This window comes from Pongo abelii, chromosome 22, assembly GCF_028885655.2.
Source record: "Pongo abelii isolate AG06213 chromosome 22, NHGRI_mPonAbe1-v2.0_pri, whole genome shotgun sequence".
Lineage (NCBI taxonomy): Eukaryota > Metazoa > Chordata > Mammalia > Primates > Hominidae > Pongo > Pongo abelii.
The window spans coordinates 229,839-249,783 of NC_072007.2; the positions used below are offsets into that span (position 1 = coordinate 229,839).

The 19,945-nt window shown below is 44.4% G+C and overlaps 1 protein-coding gene across 1 annotated transcript in view; it reads right to left on the bottom strand.

The window, feature by feature from the left end:
* LOC134759340 (zinc finger protein 717-like) overlaps positions 1 to 18,948 on the bottom strand; it is a 49,507-nt gene extending 30,559 nt beyond the window's left edge. Inside the window, 2 exon segments of the mRNA XM_063720832.1 lie at positions 16,736 to 16,794; positions 18,812 to 18,948. Coding sequence (XP_063576902.1) covers positions 16,736 to 16,792 — 57 coding nt within the window. The 5' untranslated portion in view covers positions 16,793 to 16,794; positions 18,812 to 18,948.
* Positions 18,949 to 19,945: the final 997 nt, after the last annotated feature.

The window sequence follows — 19,945 nt, forward strand, 5'->3', positions numbered from 1 at the left end:
ATTCCAAAAATGTTCAAAAACCAGGAGGGGACATTCCAATCCATTCTATCAGGTCAACATTTATCTGGTTCCAGAGCCAGATGAACACCTTTCATAATAAAAACACTCAAAGAATTAGTAATAGATGGAAACTCCGCAGTAAATAAAGATCGTACATGAAAAGCTCACAGCTAACATCATACTCAATGGTGAAAAACTAAAAACTTTTCCTCTAGGATCAGGAACAAGATAGCAACATCTCCTCCTGCCACTTCTATTCACCACAGTACTGGAATTTCTACCCAGAATAATTAGGCAAGAGAAAGAAATAAAAAGCATGCAAATTGGAAAGGAAGAAGTACAAAATTTTGTTCACAGACAACAGGATGTAATGTGTAAAAATCCTGAAATTCCACAAAATATTGGTAGAATAATGAAATTCCACAAAGTTTCAGGATACAGTAACACACACAAGTCAGTTGCATTTCTATAAACTAACAATGAACAATCTGCAAATAAAATTTTAAAAAGAGAGGCCAGGTACGGTGGCTCACGCTTGTAATCCCAGCACTTTGGGAGGCCAAGGCGGGTGGACCACCTGAGGTCAGGAGTTCGTGACCAGCTGGGCCAACCCTACCTCTAATATAAATAGTAAAACTCTGTCTCTATTAAAAATACAAAAATTAGTTGGGCGTAGTGGCAGACACCTGTAGTCCCAGCTACTTGGGAGGCTGAGGCAGGAGAATTGCTTGAACTTGTAAGGTGGAGGTTGCAGTCAGCTGAGATTGTGCCACTGCACTCCAGCCTAGGAAACAGAGTAAGATGCCATCTCAAAAAAAAAGAAAGAAAGGAAAGGAAGAGAAAGAGAAAGAAAAGAAAAAAAAAAGAAAGGAAAAGAAAACAAAGAAAAGAAATTTTTAAAAAGAATGACATTTGGCCAGGCGCAGTGGCTCATGCCTGCAATTGCAGCACTTTGGGAGGCCAAAGCGGGCAGATCACCTGAGGTCACAAGTTCAAGACTAGCCAGGTCAACATGGAGAAACCCTGTCTCTACTAAAAATAGCAAAAAATTAGCTGGGCGCAGTGGCACGCACCTGTGATCCCAGCTACTTGAGAGGCTGAGGTTGGAGAATCGCTTGAATAAGGAAGGCGGAGGTTGCAGTGAGCTGAGACAGTGCCACTGCACTCCAGCCTGGGAGACAGAGCAAGACTCCATCTCAAAAAAAAAAAAAAAAAAAGAATTACATTTACAACAGCATTTTAAAAATTAGAAATAAGCTTAACCAAGAGGGCAAAAGATTTGAACGCGGAAAACTACAAAACACTGTTGAAAGAAATTAAACACAAATAAATGAAAAGAAAAGCTGGGTTTGCAGATTAGATGATTTCATCTCGGAATGATGTCAACACTACTCGAAGTGACCTAGATTCAATACAATCCTTATAAAGATTCCAATGACATTTCTGATAAACAGAAAAACCCATCCTAAAATTCATATGGAATCTCCAGGGCCCATGAATAGGCAAATCAATCTTGAAACAGAACAAAATTAAAGGTCTCAAAACAATTACAAAACTGCAATAAGCCAAAAAAAAAAAAAAATGTGGTCATGGCATAAAGACACACTTGACACACTTATGGACCAACACAACAGAGACCTCAGAAACCAACCCGGCATATATGGTCCGATGATCTTCCACAAGGATGCCAAGACCACTCAATGATGAAGGAGAGTTTCTAAAATAAATGGTGTTGGGAAAATTGTATATCCACATGCAAAACAACGAAGTTGGACTCTTACCTTACACCACGTTAAAATTAATTCAGAGTGAATTACAAACCTAAATGTAAAACTAGAATTATCAAACTCCTAGGGAAAACAAATTTGGAAAATGCTTTATGACAATGAATTTGTCAATAATTTTTAGGATATGACATTAAAAGCTCAGGCAGTAAAAGCAAAAATATATAAAACCTAAAAGCTTCTGTACCTCAAAGGTCACAACCAACAGGGTAAAAGGCAAACTATAGAATAAAAGAAAATACCAGTTGAGTGTCCCTTATTTGAAATGCTTGGGATGTGTTTCAGATTTTGTAATATTTGCATTATTCTTACTGGTTGAGCATCTCGAATTGAAACACCTGAGTCTGAGATGCTCCAATAAGCATTTCCTTTGAGTGTCATGTTGGCTCTCGAAAAGTTTCAGACTTTCGAGCATTTGGGATTTCAGATTTTTGGATCAGAGACATTCAACCTATAGTTGCACATCATGTATCTCATAAGAAGTGAACATCCAGAATACGTAAAGAACTCCTACAGAGAGACTACCAGAAGCAGAGAGGAGCAAACACATTTTCACACTAGGGCACCTCCTATCTCTCCTGGATTCCAATTAGGGCAGAGTAAGTGCTAGTTCTCTGCCAACCCAGGATTAGGCCCTGCAGCTGCAGTGAAAATAATCACAGAAGAAAACTAAGAAATAAAAAATGGAGAAAGTGAGACATCAAACTAAAATTATTAGAAACCCCTAGGAAGAAGGAAAAAGAAACCAAGAAAACAGAAAAACAATCAAACCAGTTAATTAAACCTTGGAGTGACCAGAAGATCAGAGTTTCCTAAAGGAGTGGAAATTTATTGATTTGAAGAGGATTTATTGATTACTGATTTGAAGAGGAAGAAAAACCATGAATGGTCTAAAGCAATAGTAGGTGTCTGAAGAAGTCAGTAGGGTGAAAACAAGAGCTGGCCAGAATGTCCACAGATAGTGACAAGTTTGCAAAACCTTTACTAGATTACTCGTGAGGCTAACTAGAGGCCAAGGAGCCAACCCTGCCCCTGTCCTTACAGAGACACCCTACACAGGATTCCCAGATATAGATGGAAGGACAACATCTTATCAGGTCCTCTCTGTGCAGATGTGGTTGTCATTCCAAATAATGAGCTCCAGCCCAAAGCCTGTTCCATCCTCAATTGCTTTGAGTGGGCAATGTGAGCTCTCCACACACGAGCTACATGTAGGTTTCTTGGGTACCCAGATGGGAGCTGTGAAACACAAACCCTCCGTGGTCAGGTCCGTATCTGTTTCCCGCCTTTTTCCCAGCAGTCCCCAGGCCTCAGCAGCAGTGGTCTACCTCTGTTGATTCTCATTCAGAACCTAAACTTAGAGACAATTAGAACCTGGACTCCAATTCTACCTGAAAGTAACAGAATAACATAATCTATACCCTGCAGCATGACTGTTTGCCCAACATAATGAGGATGAACTGTGAGATAATGAATGATCATGACCAAAAAACACCACTACAACCCAACAACAAAATGAAGTGATTAAAAAGTGGACAAAGAACATTTATCCAAAGATGAAAGATGATATACAAATAGCCAACAGATACATGAGATATATGAGAAGATGTGTAACATCACTAATCATTAGAGAAATGTAAATAGAAACCACAATGGGACATCACTTCAAACCCAACAGAAAGTAACAAGTGCAGGTGAAACTGAAACCCTTGTACACTGTTGGTGGAAATATGAACTGGCTCCTCAAAAAAAATAAAATAAAATGACCATATGATCCAGCCATCCAACTTCTACAGAGAGACGGAATAACTAGTAGCAGGACATCAAACAGATATGTGCACACCTATGCTCACAGCAGCATTACACAGCCACAAGGTGGAAGAAACCAAAACTTCCATCCAGGAAATATATATATACATATATACACACACACACAAAGAAACGTTATTCAGCCATAGAAAGGAACAAAATCCTGACACATCTGACACATAACATGGAACCTACTTACAAAACAACAAATATTATATAACCCCAGGTATATAAGCCAAATTTTTAGAAACACAAAGTAGAATAGTGCTTGCCAGGAAGTGGAAGGAGGGGGAAATTAATAGTTGTTGAATGAGTATAGAATTTTCCAAGATAAAAAAAAAAAAAATCTAGAAATCTGCTACGCAACACTGTAAATATTCTTAACTCTACAAAACTGTATACTTACAACTGGTTATGAGGGTAAAAATTTTAAGGTATATGTTTGTCACCAAAATTCGAAATAATAAATTATTTATAAAAAATAATCTTTTTTGACACAGGATCTTACTCTGTTGCCCTGGCAGGAGTGCAATGGCATGATCACAGCTCACTGCAGCCTCAACCTCCCAGGCTCAAGCAACCCTGCCACCTCAGCCTCCCGAATAGTTGGGACTACAGGTGCACACCACGATGTCAGGCTAGTTTTTGGTTTGGTTTTTTTGCAGACAGGGTTTTGCTGGTCTCAACCTCCTGGGCTCAAGCAATCCACCTCCCTTGGTGGCCTCCCACAGAGCTGAGATTATGAACATGAGCCACCATGCCCAGCCTATAAAAAATTATTTCAAAAAGCCAAAAGATTAATCAAACTGGAATATTTAGAAATATTTAATTAACCCAAAAGAAGTTAGGAAAGAATATATAGAAGATCAAAAGACAGATGAAGGCCAGGCATGGTGTCTCATGCCTGTAATCCCAACACTTTGGGAGGCCAAGGTGGGTAGATTGCTTGAGCTCAGGAGTTCAAGACCAGCCTGTGCAACATGGCAAAACCCCATCTCTACAAAATATATAAAAATTAGCCAGGTGTGGTGCCATGCACCTGTAGTCCCAGCTACTCAGGGGGCTGAAGTGAGGATTGCTTGGGCCTGGGAGGCAGAAGTTGCAGTAAGCCAAGATTGCACCATTGCACTACAGTCTGGGTGACAGAGCAAGACCCTGTCTTAAAAAAATAAAATAAACAAACAAATAGAAAATAAGCAGAAAAATGGCAGACCTAAATCCAACCTTACTAATGATTAGTTACAATGTAACTGGACAAACACTCTACTTAAGACAGAAACTGCCAGACCTGAGAGGAAAGCAAGACCCAACAATATGGCATCCACAGAGACACAATTTAAACACAAAGACACAAACAAACTATGAGAAAAAATATGCTATGCAAACACTAATCATAAAAATATGCTATCCAGACACTAATCATAAAAAGCTTCAACAGAGATGTTAACACTAGATGAAAGAGGCTTCAGAACAAAATATATCACCAGAAATAAACAGGTACTTTCATAAAAATAAAAGAATCAGAGAGGATGATATTACAATTACAAATTGTGCCTCAAAGTGCACACAAAGTACACACACACACAGAGCCTCAAAGTACATGAATCAAAAACAACAGAAAAAAAGCAGGAAATTGACAATCCACAATTATAGCTGGTGAATTAATACTGCTCTCTCAGTAACTGACAGAACAACCAGATAAAAAATAGGAAAAATACGGATCTAAATGACAAAATCCTGACCCAAATGGTATTTTATGAAGCACATAGTTGAGCACTACCAAGACAGACTGTATGTCGATCTATTGAGGAAAGGTTAAAGCCTGAAAGTATACAAAGTGTGTTGTCTGAACACTTGAAATTAAATTAGAAACCAACAACAAATAGATATCCAGAAAAGTCTCAGATGTCTGAAAACCAAGTAATAAATTTGAAATACCCTGTGAGTCAGAAAAAGTATTCACAAGGGGAACTGGAATGTATTTGGAACAAACTTGTTATAAAAATCACATTTCTGGTAGACTAAAGGTGACAACTTCTTTCCTGCTCCTCTCTCTGTCAGAACCAATTCCTCTTGAACCTTGCCCAGATTACTGACTTATTTGGCCAACAGAAGGTGACAAAGGTGGTATTTGGGGACTTCAGAAGCCAGGCTGAGAGAACGGAACACTTATCCAGGAGAAAGCCAGTCACCAGGCAGGAAATCTCACTCCCCTGAGACCCCTATGATGGAAACCACACGGCCAGTCCACGACTAGCTACACTCATTGACAGCCCCCACTGAGCCTCCTGCAACACCCACTCCCAACCACTAATGAGCCACCCTGCACACCACCCCGCTGTGCTTTCACACAATCCAGCTCGGCTGCTGCCCTGCTGCAACTGTGTGTGAGACGAGCTGGCCACCAAGACTCTCTAAGCCAAAAAACAAGTAATAATGAGTTGTTTTAAGCTGCCAAGTTTTGGAGATGGTTTCTTCAGAATAGATAACTGGAAAAGAATACGGCAGCTGGAAATCAGCTGCTGTGGTAATCAGAAGCTACAACATGTGCCACGACTGTGAGGCTGAGCTGTAACTGGGCTTCAAGGAGACCATTCATGCAAGCTGGAAGGGCATCAAGACTCTTGGTGAGGGCCTGAACGGTGAAAAAATGTCATTGGAAACTGGAGAAAAGGCCTGGGAGTTACGTGCTGAGGGACTGTGGGAAAACTACGGCCACAACATGGAAACTGAAAGGGCTCTATACCATATCAGGGATCTGTCTAAAGAGACATCTAGGAAGAATGTGGAAAGTGCTACCAACCTCCCCTAACTGTCACTGAATAAATATGACAGGAGAGAGACATGAACTAAAGAAGGAGGTTCAGTTTTCAAACAGAATTTAGAGAACATATAAAGAAATAATTTCTTGTCTCAAAAGGCCAAAGTAGAAAAAAAAAAAAAAAAAAGAAAAGGAAAAAAAAATCAAAAAGAAGCCATTGAATACCCTATTGACCATAAGAAAAAGGCAGAGAAAGTTGGTCAACGGCAACCCAGGCACTGAAAGAAAAAGAACATGGAGAATGACAAAAGCCCAGAGGGAGGAGTAAAAAGACACAAAGGCCATTCTCGAGGACCAGGACCGGATGCCGTTCTCAGGGACCAGGACTGGGCACTCATTAGAGAACTGCAACAGGTGCCCCATGAGAATGACCAACTGTTAGATGGGGCCTACAGGGCAGCACCTACCTCCTGCCTCCCACCAACCCCATCTAAAGGGAAATGCCGACTGTTTTCACACCAGTCCCCTCACTGCGGCTGAGTGTGTTGCGGGACAGATGACAGGCCACCACAACCTGATTCAGTCCTCACTGTGGCTGAGTGTGTGTGGGAGGACAGATGACAGGCCACCACAACCTGATTCAGTCCTCACTGCGGCTGAGTGTGTGCGCGATAGATGACAGGCCACCACAATCTGATTCAGTCCTCACTGCGGCTGAGTGTGTGGGGGGACAGATGACAGGCCACCACAATCTGATTCAGTCCTCACTGCGGCTGAGTGTGTGGGGGGACAGACGACAGGCCACCACAACCTGATTCAGTCCTCACTGCGGCTGAGTGTGTTGGGGACAGATGACAGGCCACCACAACCTGATTCAGTCCTCACTGCGGCTGAGTGTGTTGGGGGACAGATGACAGGGCACCACAACCTGAGTCAGTTCTCACTGTGGCTGAGTGTGTGGGGGACAGATGACAGGCCACCACAACCTGATTCAGTCCTCACTGCGGCTGAGTGTGTGTGGGACAGATGACAGGCCACCACAATCTGATTCAGTCCTCACTGCGGCTGAGTGTGTGGGGGGACAGATGACAGGCCACCACAATCTGATTCAGTCCTCACTGCGGCTGAGTGTGTGGGGGGACAGATGACAGGCCACCACAACCTGATTCAGTCCTCACTGTGGCTGAGTGTGTGGGGGGACAGATGACAGGCCACCACAACCTGATTCAGTCCTCACTGCGGCTGAGTGTGTGTGGGACAGATGACAGGCCACCACAACCTGATTCAGTCCTCACTGTGGCTGAGTGTGTGGGGGACAGATGACAGGCCACCACAACCTGATTCAGTCCTCACTGCGGCTGAGTGTGTGTGGGACAGATGACAGGCCACCACAACCTGATTCAGTCCTCACTGTGGCTGAGTGTGTGGGAGGACAGATGACAGGCCACCACAACCTGATTCAGTCCTCACTGTGGCTGAGTGTGTGGGCGACAGATGACAGGCCACCACAACCTGATTCAGTCCTCACTGTGGCTGAGTGTGTGGGGGACAGATGACAGGCCACCACAACCTGATTCAGTCCTCACTGTGGCTGAGTGTGTGGGCGACAGATGACAGGCCACCACAACCTGATTCAGTCCTCACTGTGGCTGAGTGTGTGGGGGACAGATGACAGGCCACCACAACCTGATTCAGTCCTCACTGTGGCAGAGTGTGTGGGGGACAGATGACAGGCCACCACAACCTGATTCAGTCCTCACTGCGGCTGAGTGTGTGTGGGATAGATGACAGGCCACCACAACCTGATTCAGTCCTCACTGTGGCTGAGTGTGTGGAGGACAGATGACAGGCCACCACAACCTGATTCAGTCCTCACTGTGGCTGAGTGTGTGGGGGGAGAGATGACAGGCCACCACAACCTGATTCAGTCCTCACTGTGGCAGAGTGTGTGGGGGGAGAGATGACAGGCCACCACAACCTGATTCAGTCCTCACTGCGGCTGAGTGTGTGTGGGACAGATGACAGGCCACCACAACCTGATTCAGTCCTCACTGCGGCTGAGTGTGTGGGGGGACAGATGACAGGCCACCACAATCTGATTCAGTCCTCACTGCGGCTGAGTGTGTGGGGGACAGATGACAGGCCACCACAACCTGATTCACTTCTCACTGCGGCTGAGTGTGTGGGCGACAGATGACAGGCCACCACAACCTGATTCAGTCCTCACTGCGGCTGAGTGTGTGTTGGGCGACAGATGACAGGCCACCACAACCTGATTCAGTCCTCACTGCGGCTGAGTGTGTCGGGGGACAGATGACAGGCCACCACAACCTGATTCAGTCCTCACTGCGGCTGAGTGTGTCGGGGGACAGATGACAGGCCACCACAATCTGATTCAGTCCTCACTGCGGCTGAGTGTGTGGGGGGACAGATGACAGGCCACCACAACCTGATTCAGTCCTCACTGCGGCTGAGTGTGTGGGACAGATGACAGGCCACCACAACCTGATTCAGTCCTCACTGCGGCTGAGTGTGTGGGGGGACAGATGACAGGCCACCACAACCTGATTCAGTCCTCACTGCGGCTGAGTGTGTGGGGGGACAGATGACAGGCCACCACAATCTGATTCAGTCCTCACTGCGGCTGAGTGTGTGGGGGACAGATGACAGGCCACCACAACCTGATTCACTTCTCACTGCGGCTGAGTGTGTGGGGGGACAGATGACAGGCCACCACAACCTGATTCAGTCCTCACTGCGGCTGAGTGTGTGGGGGACAGATGACAGGCCACCACAACCTGATTCACTTCTCACTGCGGCTGAGTGTGTGGGGGGACAGATGACAGGCCACCACAACCTGATTCAGTCCTCACTGCGGCTGAGTGTGTGTTGGGTGACAGATGACAGGCCACCACAACCTGATTCAGTCCTCACTGCGGCTGAGTGTGTCGGGGGACAGATGACAGGCCACCACAACCTGATTCAGTCCTCACTGCGGCTGAGTGTGTCGGGGGACAGATGACAGGCCACCACAACCTGATTCAGTCCTCACTGCGGCTGAGTGTGTTGGGATAGATGACAGGCCACCACAACCTGATTCAGTCCTCACTGCGGCTGAGTGTGTCGGGGGACAGATGACAGGCCACCACAACCTGATTCACTTCTCACTGCGGCTGAGTGTGTGGGGGGACAGATGACAGGCCACCACAACCTGATTCAGTCCTCACTGCGGCTGAGTGTGTGTTGGGTGACAGATGACAGGCCACCACAACCTGATTCAGTCCTCACTGCGGCTGAGTGTGTCGGGGGACAGATGACAGGCCACCACAACCTGATTCAGTCCTCACTGCGGCTGAGTGTGTCGGGGGACAGATGACAGGCCACCACAACCTGATTCAGTCCTCACTGCGGCTGAGTGTGTTGGGGGGCAGATGACAGGCCACCACAATCACAGCCTGATTCAGGATTCAGTTGGACTTCCAGCCAGTGCCATAAGGAAAACCATTCTGGGGCTTTTGAGAGGGGCAAAGCATAATTTGCATGTGGGAGAAATGTTAATAGTTTTTAGCCAGAGGACAAGCTGTGGTTTATTAGACTGCTACCGGTTCCTACTATGCTTCTCATCAAAAGGGGAATCTAATCACCTTCCCCCCTTGAATCGTGGCTGGTCTCAGTGATGAGTACGACTGGACAGTGTGGTAGGAGAGATGCTCTGGGACTTCTGAGGGGTGATCATGAGAGGCCTTACAGCTTCTGCCTGGGCCTCTTGGGCACACACCCTGGGAGAAGCCAGACAAACCTGACTACCTGACACTGCCAGGCTGGGAGGAAGTCCGTGCTGGCCACAAAAAGAGGGCTGGGTGCCTGCTCCACATCCCCAGCCACTAGAGTCTTTCTGGATCACCTGAGGTCAGGAGTTCAGGGCCAGCCTGACCAATAAGGAAAAACCCTGGCTCTACTAAAAACACAGAATTAGCTGGGCATAGTGGCGCATGCCTCTAATCCCAGCTACTCAGGAGGCTGGGGCAGGAGAATCGCTTGAACCTGGGAGGCAGGGGGTTGCAGTGAACCGAGATCGCACCATTGCACTCCAGCTTGGGCAACAAGAGGGAAAATCCATCTCAAAAAAAATAATAATAATAATAGATTTGTCTATAAGGTTTTATGAAAAATTGGGTGACATTTGGCTTTCTTTAAAGAAGATTTTCAGGTAATATTAAAAAATAATGAAAAATTTGTTTGCCTTGTAAATAAACTACCAAAAAAAAAAAAAAAAGGAAAAACAAGAGGCAGATTGTTCAGGAAGGTAAGTCTTCCCTCTACCAATGATTAAAGATTTTTGCTGTTTAAAAATTTTTTAAGTCATGATTTTAGGTAAATGAATGACTTATGGTGACCTGGAATTCTATTTCATAACATCAAGTGTTTAAACCTTTAATATATTTAATAGGCTTCCCAAAATCAAATTTCAACTTCAAAATTGTCTTTTCTGATCTCTAACTTTGGGATGCTACAGAGGCCCCTGAAGCACCCCAAAGAGAGGTAAACAGGACTATTTAACATGTTAAGTCACATGGGAAGCACTGTCAAAATAAAAAATAACATTGAACCTTCTTCAGGTTATATTTAGTGTATGTCATCAATCCGTTCTCAAATTGTATAGGATTTCTAAAATTCTTGTGTGTTTTTTTTTTCTGACACGGAGTCTTGCTCTGTCACCCAGGCTGGAGTACAGTGGCGTGATCTCGGCTCACTGCAAGCTCCAACTCCCAGGTTCACGCCATTCTCCTGCCTCAACCTCCCAAGTAGCTGGGACTGCAGGCGCCCACCACCACGCCTGGCTAATTTTTGTATTTTTAGTAGAGACGAGGTTTCACCATGTTAGCCAGGATGGTCTCGATCTCCTGACCTCATGATCCGTCCACCTTGGCCTCTCAAAGTGCTGGGATTACAGGCATGAGCCAGTGCACCTGGCCAGGATTTCTAAAATTCTAATATGTCTATATGTATGCTATCTATCACAATTACCTGTTTTGTTTTGTTTTGAGACAGAGTTTCGCTCTTGTCGCCCAGGCTGGAGTGCAATGGAGTGATCTAGGCTCACTGAAGCCTCTACCTCTTGGGTTCAAGCGATTCTCCTGCCTCAGCCTCCCAAGTAGCTGGGATTACAGACACCTGCCACCACACCTGGCTAATTTTTTTATTTTTAGTAGAGACAGGGTTTTACCAGGTTGGCCAGGCTGGTCTCAAACTCCTGACCTCAGGTGATCCACCTACCTTGGCCTCCCAAACAGCTGGGATTACAGGCATGAGCCACCACATCCACCCTAATTATGGTTATTAAGTTATTGTAGACCACAGAAATAACCAAATTTCCTTGTCAATTATCTTTAACTTTTATTTAAAGTCAATTCCACAGTTAATTGTTTAATGGTGATGCAGTTTCTAAAAACTTCACAAGCATGCAAAATTCTAGAATATGGTGTCTCTTAGAAGATTCATGAAAGAATGAAAAGGACCCTGAAAAACACTCGTGAACACAGGTTTCTAATAACTTTAATATCATGGGTAAAAATTCCCCATAAGTTCCCCGATCCCCAAGAATTGGACTGGTTAAGAACTCCCAAAAGTTAGGCTGGGTGCAGTGGCTCACGTTGGCAATCCCAGCACTTTGGGAGGCCAAGGCAGGCGGATCACTTGAGGTCAGGAGTTTGAGACCAGCCTGGCCAACGGTGAAACCCCGCCTCTACTAAAAATACAAAAATTAGCCGGGCGTGGTGGTGTGCACCTATAATCCCAGCTACTCAGGAGGCTGAGGCAGGAGAATCGCTTGAACCCAGGAGGCGGAGGTTGCAGTGAGCCAAGATTGTGCCACTGCACTCCAACCTAGGTAGCAGAGTGAGACTGCCTCAAAAAAAAAAAAAAAAAAAATTCCCAAAATTTAATAAAAAGACCAACTGGTTTGTAAAACTGCTAACCCAAGTAAAACAAAAATTGAATACCAAGGAAATATTTTGCCAGATTTGCATGCTAAATCACCAATACTGAAATTGTTTAGATATATAATTTAAATAAACTCCATGGTCTAAGTCAAATTACCTATAACTCATCAGTTACCAGTGCCATGCACCTAATTTGGAGAAACAGCTGGTATTCAAGAGGATGTAAGTCTAATGTTAATTAAGCACGGACTTATGAAGAACCAGGATGGCCACCTTGTCGTTCTCAAGTCCTTAAAGCTTTTGTTATTAAAAGTTCTGCATTCCATAACTCATCATGGAAAAGAAAAAATGATCCAAATTAAATATATTGGTGTGGTGATTTCTAAATTGCTAAAATAGTTTACAACCAATGTTTGGTTTGTGAAACTTATATTCCTAGGAAAACAATCAAAACTTCAGGTACATTTCATTACCCAATGGGCCATTTAAACATTTTATAAAGGGATTTCATTCAGTTGTCATTTTCAGTGCATGTTTTCTGATTGTATAAAAGCTCTTCCATGCAAGAGGGTTGATGTTAAAACACTAGATTATTACTCTGAAGTGTATTTTCACCAGCTAAAGAAAGCCTTTTATGGTTCACTGAGGACAGTCAACCCCTTCACAATCTAGAATCTGATGACTGGATCTTCTGAGAACATCAAAGAAGGACTGCCCTTGCCATCCACATGACAGCAAAACTTTAAAACCTTAAACTTTGGGTTCATAGTCTCACAACTCAGAAGGGTCCCTCCACACTCGGAACTGTATACCCATTAGAACCCTTAAGGTAAAGCTAACAAGGACAATTTCCCCCCAGAAGAAGATGGCATCCTTAATGTGAACAGTTTTTCCCAAGATCACAGATCAAGACTTCTCTACTATCATGAAACTCTTAAGTATCTGTGCAGCTGCTAACACTTATGGCATATGGAGAAAACATCAGGTATTATAAAGATTTGGTTGTACGGAATTAACAAAAAACCCACTTAGTTAAGCAAGTAAATTCTTTACCTAACTTATTCTTTAATCTATTTGATTTTAGGTGGTTTGATTTATGGGGACCCTAAGTAAGGAGCATATGCCAAATTCTTAGTGTTATCCCAGTAGTCATAAGAGTCTCCCTGGTGCACTGTACTTCCTCAAATGTTTTAAAAGTTTGCATGCAGCCATCTCTAAAAGGTCAAATGGTATCTCTTCAACTGGAATGACAAGAGGTTAAAAAAAAAAATGTGCAACCATAAGGACACCATAACCTATGAGTGACATGCTAAACTGGAAACCCAAAACAATGGGAGTGACCTGCTAAACCAGAAACCCAAAACAATGGGAGTGACCTGCTAAACCAGAAACCCAAAACAATGGGAGTGACCTGCTAAACCAGAAACCCAAAACAATGGGAGTGACCTGCTAAAACCGGAACCCAAAACAATGGAGTGATGTGCTAAACCTGAAACCCAAAACAATGGGAGTGATGTGCTAAATCTGGAACCCAAAACGATGGTAACTAAGAGTGGTGCTAAGGCCCTACATTTTGGTCACACTCTCAACTAAGTGAGAACTTGACTAAAAAGGAGGAATTTTTTTTTTCTGAGACAGAGTCTCACTCCAGTGTGGAGTGCAGTGGCACGATCTCGGCTCACTGCAAGCTCTGCCTCCTGGGTTCAGGCCATTCTCCTGCCTCAGCCTCCCAAGTAGATGGGACTACAGGCGCCCACCACCATGCCCGGCTAATTTTTTGTATTTTTAGTAGAGATGAGGTTTCACCGTATTAGACAGGATGGTCTCAATCTCCTGACCTTGTGATCCGCCCACCCTGGCCTCCCAAAGTGCTGGGAATACAGGCGTGAGCCACTGTGCCCAGCCAAAAGGAGGAATTTTTTAAGCAAAATTATGGGAGACCATTGTTTTAAACTAAGCTCATGCAATAGGTCCCAACAGACCAAAGCAAACAAAAATGGAGGCACTCATGCTAAATGTAACATAATCAAAGTAAGACTTTAAGGAAACACATAAATCCTAGAACAAACCAGGTTTTGTTTTTCTCCTGTAAAGAGGACGTTCCAGCATAAGAAGGTACCTTCTACTCAAGTCCTTGTTCCACCTTTTCAAAACTCACTGGTCTATTTCCCAGTGGGTTTCTAAACCAAGTAAGTACATTTGCAATGGTAACAGTGACACCAGTGACTGAAGTTTTGGTCAATCTCTCAAAATTGAGAAAATAACCAAAGGGAAGGAATTGTTAAAGTGAACTGAGTATGGCCTGAGAAGGACTCCATAATTCTACATATGAGTCCTTGTGGATGAACTGCAACCTACCCTAATAGGTAGACAAGAATGAAAACCTAACCTGAGAGTATGCACCTGGAACAACAGCTGCGTCTTGGCCAATCCCAGTGGCCAAACTTCAACCACTCAGTCACTGCCAAGCGTTCATACTGTGTTCAAACAAGGCAAACGCTGTGCTGTTTCTGTACCTCACTTCCGATTACGGTATGCCACTTCCCTTTTGTCTATAAATCTTCTTCCACCACATGACTGCACTGGAGTCTCTGTGAATCTGCGGTGATTCTGGGGACTGTCCGATTCGTGAATCGTTTATTGCTCAATTAAACTCCTTTAAAGTTTTTCTTTTAACAGAACTAACACAGAAGAATTTCCGGATCATGAACAGATGTTTTGTAATACCCAACATTGTATTAACATGAATAGACTCTTCCTTAGATACTTAACCTTGTTTTTAATATGAATAGACTCTCCCTTAGCAGAGAAAACTGGACAAACTCCATTTGGTTCCTTCATTTATAAGACATCAAGGGTTCCTTACCCACCCCCTTTCCTCAAGGACTTTAACTTGTGCAAGCTGACTTTCAACATATCAAAGAGTGCAATTAACTGATAAAGTGCTGAGGCAAGCGATGTCCACAGTTCCCAGCAATTTACTCAGAAATAGTATCATAAAGCCCCCATGTTTGTCCAGCAGATAACGCCCAGAGCCCCCTCACCTACCATTTTGTGGTGAATTTAAAGCCCCTGCACTCGGAACAGTTTGTTTTCCTTTAACCATCTGTCTTTTTAACGTTTTTGTCTGTTTTTTCTTCTGTAAAGTTGCTGCAGCTAGAATTCCCCCTCCCCTCTCTAAACCAAAGTATAAAAGAAAATCTAGCCCCTTCTTCGGAGCTGAGAGAATTTCGTGCGTTAGCCGTCTCTCAGTCGCTGGCTAATAAAGGACTCCTGAATTCGTCTCAAAGTGTGGCGTTTCTCTCTAACTCTCTCGGGTATGACCGTTTCAACTACGGTAGAAGACTCGAGTAAGGAAAATACAGTCTCCCTAAATTTGACTATTATTTAGGTTAATGGTGAGTTTCAAAGAAATAAGTTAGGACTACACAGAGTGGGCTAAATTGCAAATAAACACTGGTAATATTTCCCGGAAAATATAACTTTGAACAGGCTGCTGCACACCCTGCATGTAGAGATAAACTAAGAAAAAGGTGTGGAGAGTTATTTAAGGACCTGTGGTTAACTCAGTCCTCAAGATGTTCCGGGTTTCATCCATGAATCAAGGAGGACCTCCCAAAAGCTGTTTGGGACCACACTCTTTGAGCAAGGAGCATACCTTATGATAGAAGCTGTGCTTTAGCGGCAGATGACCGTTTCCACTGCACAGCACGCCGCGCTTTAGCGGAAGATGACCGTTTCCACTGCACAACACGCCGTGCTTTAGCAGAAGATGACCGTTTCCACTGCACAACACTCCGTGCTTTAGCAGAAGATGACCGTTTCCACTGCACAACACTCCGTGCTTTAGCGACAGATGACCGTTTCCACTGCACAACACGCCGTGCTTTAGCGGAAGATGACCGTTTCCACTGCACAACACGCCGTGCTTTAACGGAAGATGACCGTTTCCACTGCACAACACTCCGTGCTTTAGCGACAGATGACCGTTTCCACTGCACAACACGCCGTGCTTTAGCGGAAGATGACCGTTTCCACTGCACAACACTACAAGTGTTTACTGCCAGGCCGGTGTGAAATATGTTCCAGCACATAATCTGTCACCAATGAAGGTGGTGGTTCAGACTTCGTGCACACAAGCTTTCCTGTCCCACAAGAACACAGCATGCTCTCTTCTCGGGTTCCATTCCAATCACGTAACAACCACGACTGCCTTTTTTGTCACAGCATCAGAAACGTCAGAGGAAAATTTGCACTCAACTTAAACAACTCTAAGCTCTTATAACCTGCCTATATCTACAGGTCAGCTTTATCTTATTTATGTATATTTCCTTCAACCTGAGTTTTACTTATTTCTACTTTTCCTTTTTAATTCACAGACACCCATAAACTCAGAAAATACAGTGTAAAACAAAGTGAAGAACAAATAAACAACTCACCAGAGATTTATTTGTTTCTTGTAGCTCTTGGAAACACCCAGAGGACACTGGAAACATAGCTGGAAGAGAAGGCAAATGACGTGGATTAAGGAGAGAACTGGTGTGGTGTGGTCCCAGATTCTTCTGCCCAACACTCTAGACACATTACCTGGAAAAGCCCTCCTCCCTCCTGAAAAAGAAAAACTTCCCCATGGGAGAAGAGTCCTTCAAGCTTCATTAGGGGCAGCAAAGACTCAAGTTAAGATAAGATACATCTACAAGTACATTAATTGGTAGACATTAGATGCACAATTTATTTTTGAATAAAAATATGTATTACCTACTAATTTAACAACAATATTACCTAAGGATATAATCTAATAATTTAATACAAAGAAACATTATAAGTTCACTAAAATAAATGTTATAGAAATATACTGGGTTGTATTAACTATTTTCCTATTAATATGTGGACTCCACAAATAACTTCATGAGTGCTCCCATGACAGTACATCTTGCTTTTCTATACCTGAACATCATGTAAAGTGCATCTTGCAACCCAGCAATTTTGGCCTACAATTACGTTTTTTTAAATGTACATAATATGTATTTCCTGCAGTACACCATTCTACTCACATTTCCCAATAACACCTTTCCCTGAATCCAAGCCCTCATATTATGGTCTGACAATAAATTGGGCTTTTCTATCTGACTTGTCCAGTAAATGGACAATGGAAAATGTCACGCAACTATCCATTGGTTCTTGCCTTTTTGGACACAGTCATATTGTGAGGAGGTCTGGAGCTACCCTGTTGGAGACACAGGGCCTAGCCAAGAGTCACCACAAACCGCCAGATTGTGAAGGAAACTATCTTCAACCAACCAGGCTCAGTCAAGGCACCAGGTGACCAAGGCCTCTTTTGTGATCCAGGCAACACAAATATATCAACTACCCAGCTGAATCCACCGCACCAAAATGCAGATCCACAGAACTTCAAACAAATAAAATGGTGGTTGTTTTTTATAAGCCAGTAAGGTTTAATTAATTCCTTAAACAGCAAGTATTCACTGTTACACCTAAGTGAACAGAATTCAATATGTTTTTAACAAAATTATGTAGGGGGAGAAAGTCTTAAATTACAAATCAAATACAATAAATAGAACTTCACAATCTAACGCTAAGTTTGGTGATGGACTAGGTTTAATATATCTCAGACGCTGGAAACAACGAGCTAAGGTTGAAGGAATGGGACTGTGTTCGGAGAGTATTTTAATCTTCTCAAGTATGACAGGTCACTCCTGCACCCCAGACCACACTTTCAGGCCCCTTCAAATAAGGAATATTTCCTAGGTCCTTGCCTGTTCTTCTCAGGCGAATTCACCTCAACCTTCTGAAAGTTCGTCCAAACCTTCCACTATCATCTAGTCTTTGCAAATCTTGTACGTTCTAGGGAGCAGAATTAATATTTCCTGAGCGACGAAAACTAGGATCTTCACCTGTGACCTTTTTTCCTCCTCTGAAGCACCAGTGAGAGGTTAGACCAGAGGGCTGTTCTTTCAAGTGCGCTTCTTATTCATAGGGAACACTCCCCTTCAAACTTTATAACACACGGTTAAGACTGAAGTACCCTTAAGGCTGAAGACCATCATCCAGTACCCCACCTCCCTCGCGGAATCAGTGAGTTCTTCCCTGGAAACTAGGTCTGGTACAAACTTCCGTAAACGCAACCCGGGAGGACTAGGCAGGTCACACAGTGAAGGACGGAACCAGAAACTTCACTTGCTAAAGAGACACAGGGAAACCCAACTAATACAAACGCCCAGTTTAGGACTCGAGGCGCACGCGTTTCGCACTACTCCTCTGGGAATGGGGAACGTCTCCCGAGAACTGTGTGTTAGCACCGGGACAGATGGGCAAACTGAGCGACATGCGGCTTGATAACCGGGCCCCTCAGCGGCAGGACAGGAGCGCGGCCTGCAGACTCCAGGCCCAGGGCCACCGGCCTCGCCTACGCGCTCCTGCGCCTCTGGAACCCGCTTCACTGCCAGGACCCCACGCCTGTCCTCCCAGCCCCTGCCAGGGTCCGCGGCCCGCACCTGCACGTCAGGCCCTGCCCGCCCGCGATGCGCTCACGCGTCTGCTCCAACAACTGGGGAACACTGGTCCAGCTCCCCGGGATCCCCCAAGGCCCACAGGTTCCTCTTCGCCCTCGCACCGACCCGCAGGGACATAGAACCAAGCCCCAGGCCTGCCCAGCTGCAGGACCGCCCGTGGGTTCCGCACTTCCGGAGGAAAATGGCGGAGTGGGCGGGCAGGCGCATGCGCAGAGAGAAAAGCAGGTTTCCAAGGTCCTTGATGGTAACATCATTGGAAGGTTACACTACATTTCCCATGAGGCTCTGCGGCCCCCCGTTAGGAACCCACGCCGGACATTCTGTTTTGCCTGGCAGTGAGTCCAGTTACCCGGAGACCTGGACTTAATGGATCAGGACTGGTCCCTACCCACGTGACACAGATGTGGCATTCTGGTTCTTTATTAAATCCTGGTTTCACAGCCTGGGACATTGTGAAAATAATGGAGAAATTTCAATAGCGGCCAGTTGGTCTATGCTGTTAATGAGTAACTTTTTTTGTGGGGGGGATGGAGTCTCGCTCTGTCGCCCAGGCTGGAGTGCGATGGTGCGATCTCGGCTCACTGCAACCTCCGCCTCCCGGGTTCAAGCGATTCTCCTGCCTCAGCCTCCTGAGTAGCTGGGATTACAGGCGCGCGCCACCACACTCGCCTAATTTTTGTATTTTTAGTAGAGACGGGGTTTCACCATGTTGGCCAGGCTGGTCTCGAACTCCTGACCTCGTGATCCGCCCTCCTCGGCCTCCCAAAGTGCTGGGATTACAGGCGTGAGCCACCGCGCCCAGCCCTCATGTCTATTTTTTATAGATGCATTCGAAATCATGAAAAAAATCATGTCTCTATTTTACTTTAAATTTTTAAAAACACAACTAATGAATATGGTAATTCTCTTCCAATCAGTTATCTTTTCTCTCACTAAACTAATTTGTAAGCCTTCAATTTACACAGTTAGAAAAAATGCTCTAGTGCATATACTAGGATAAAATAACAGTGTCATAAGACAGATGCACTCCATAATCTTTGTGACAATTTACACTTCCAGTGTCTGATAAATATTTGCCCATAAACTCCCACGTTTCATCCATCAATCAATCAAATC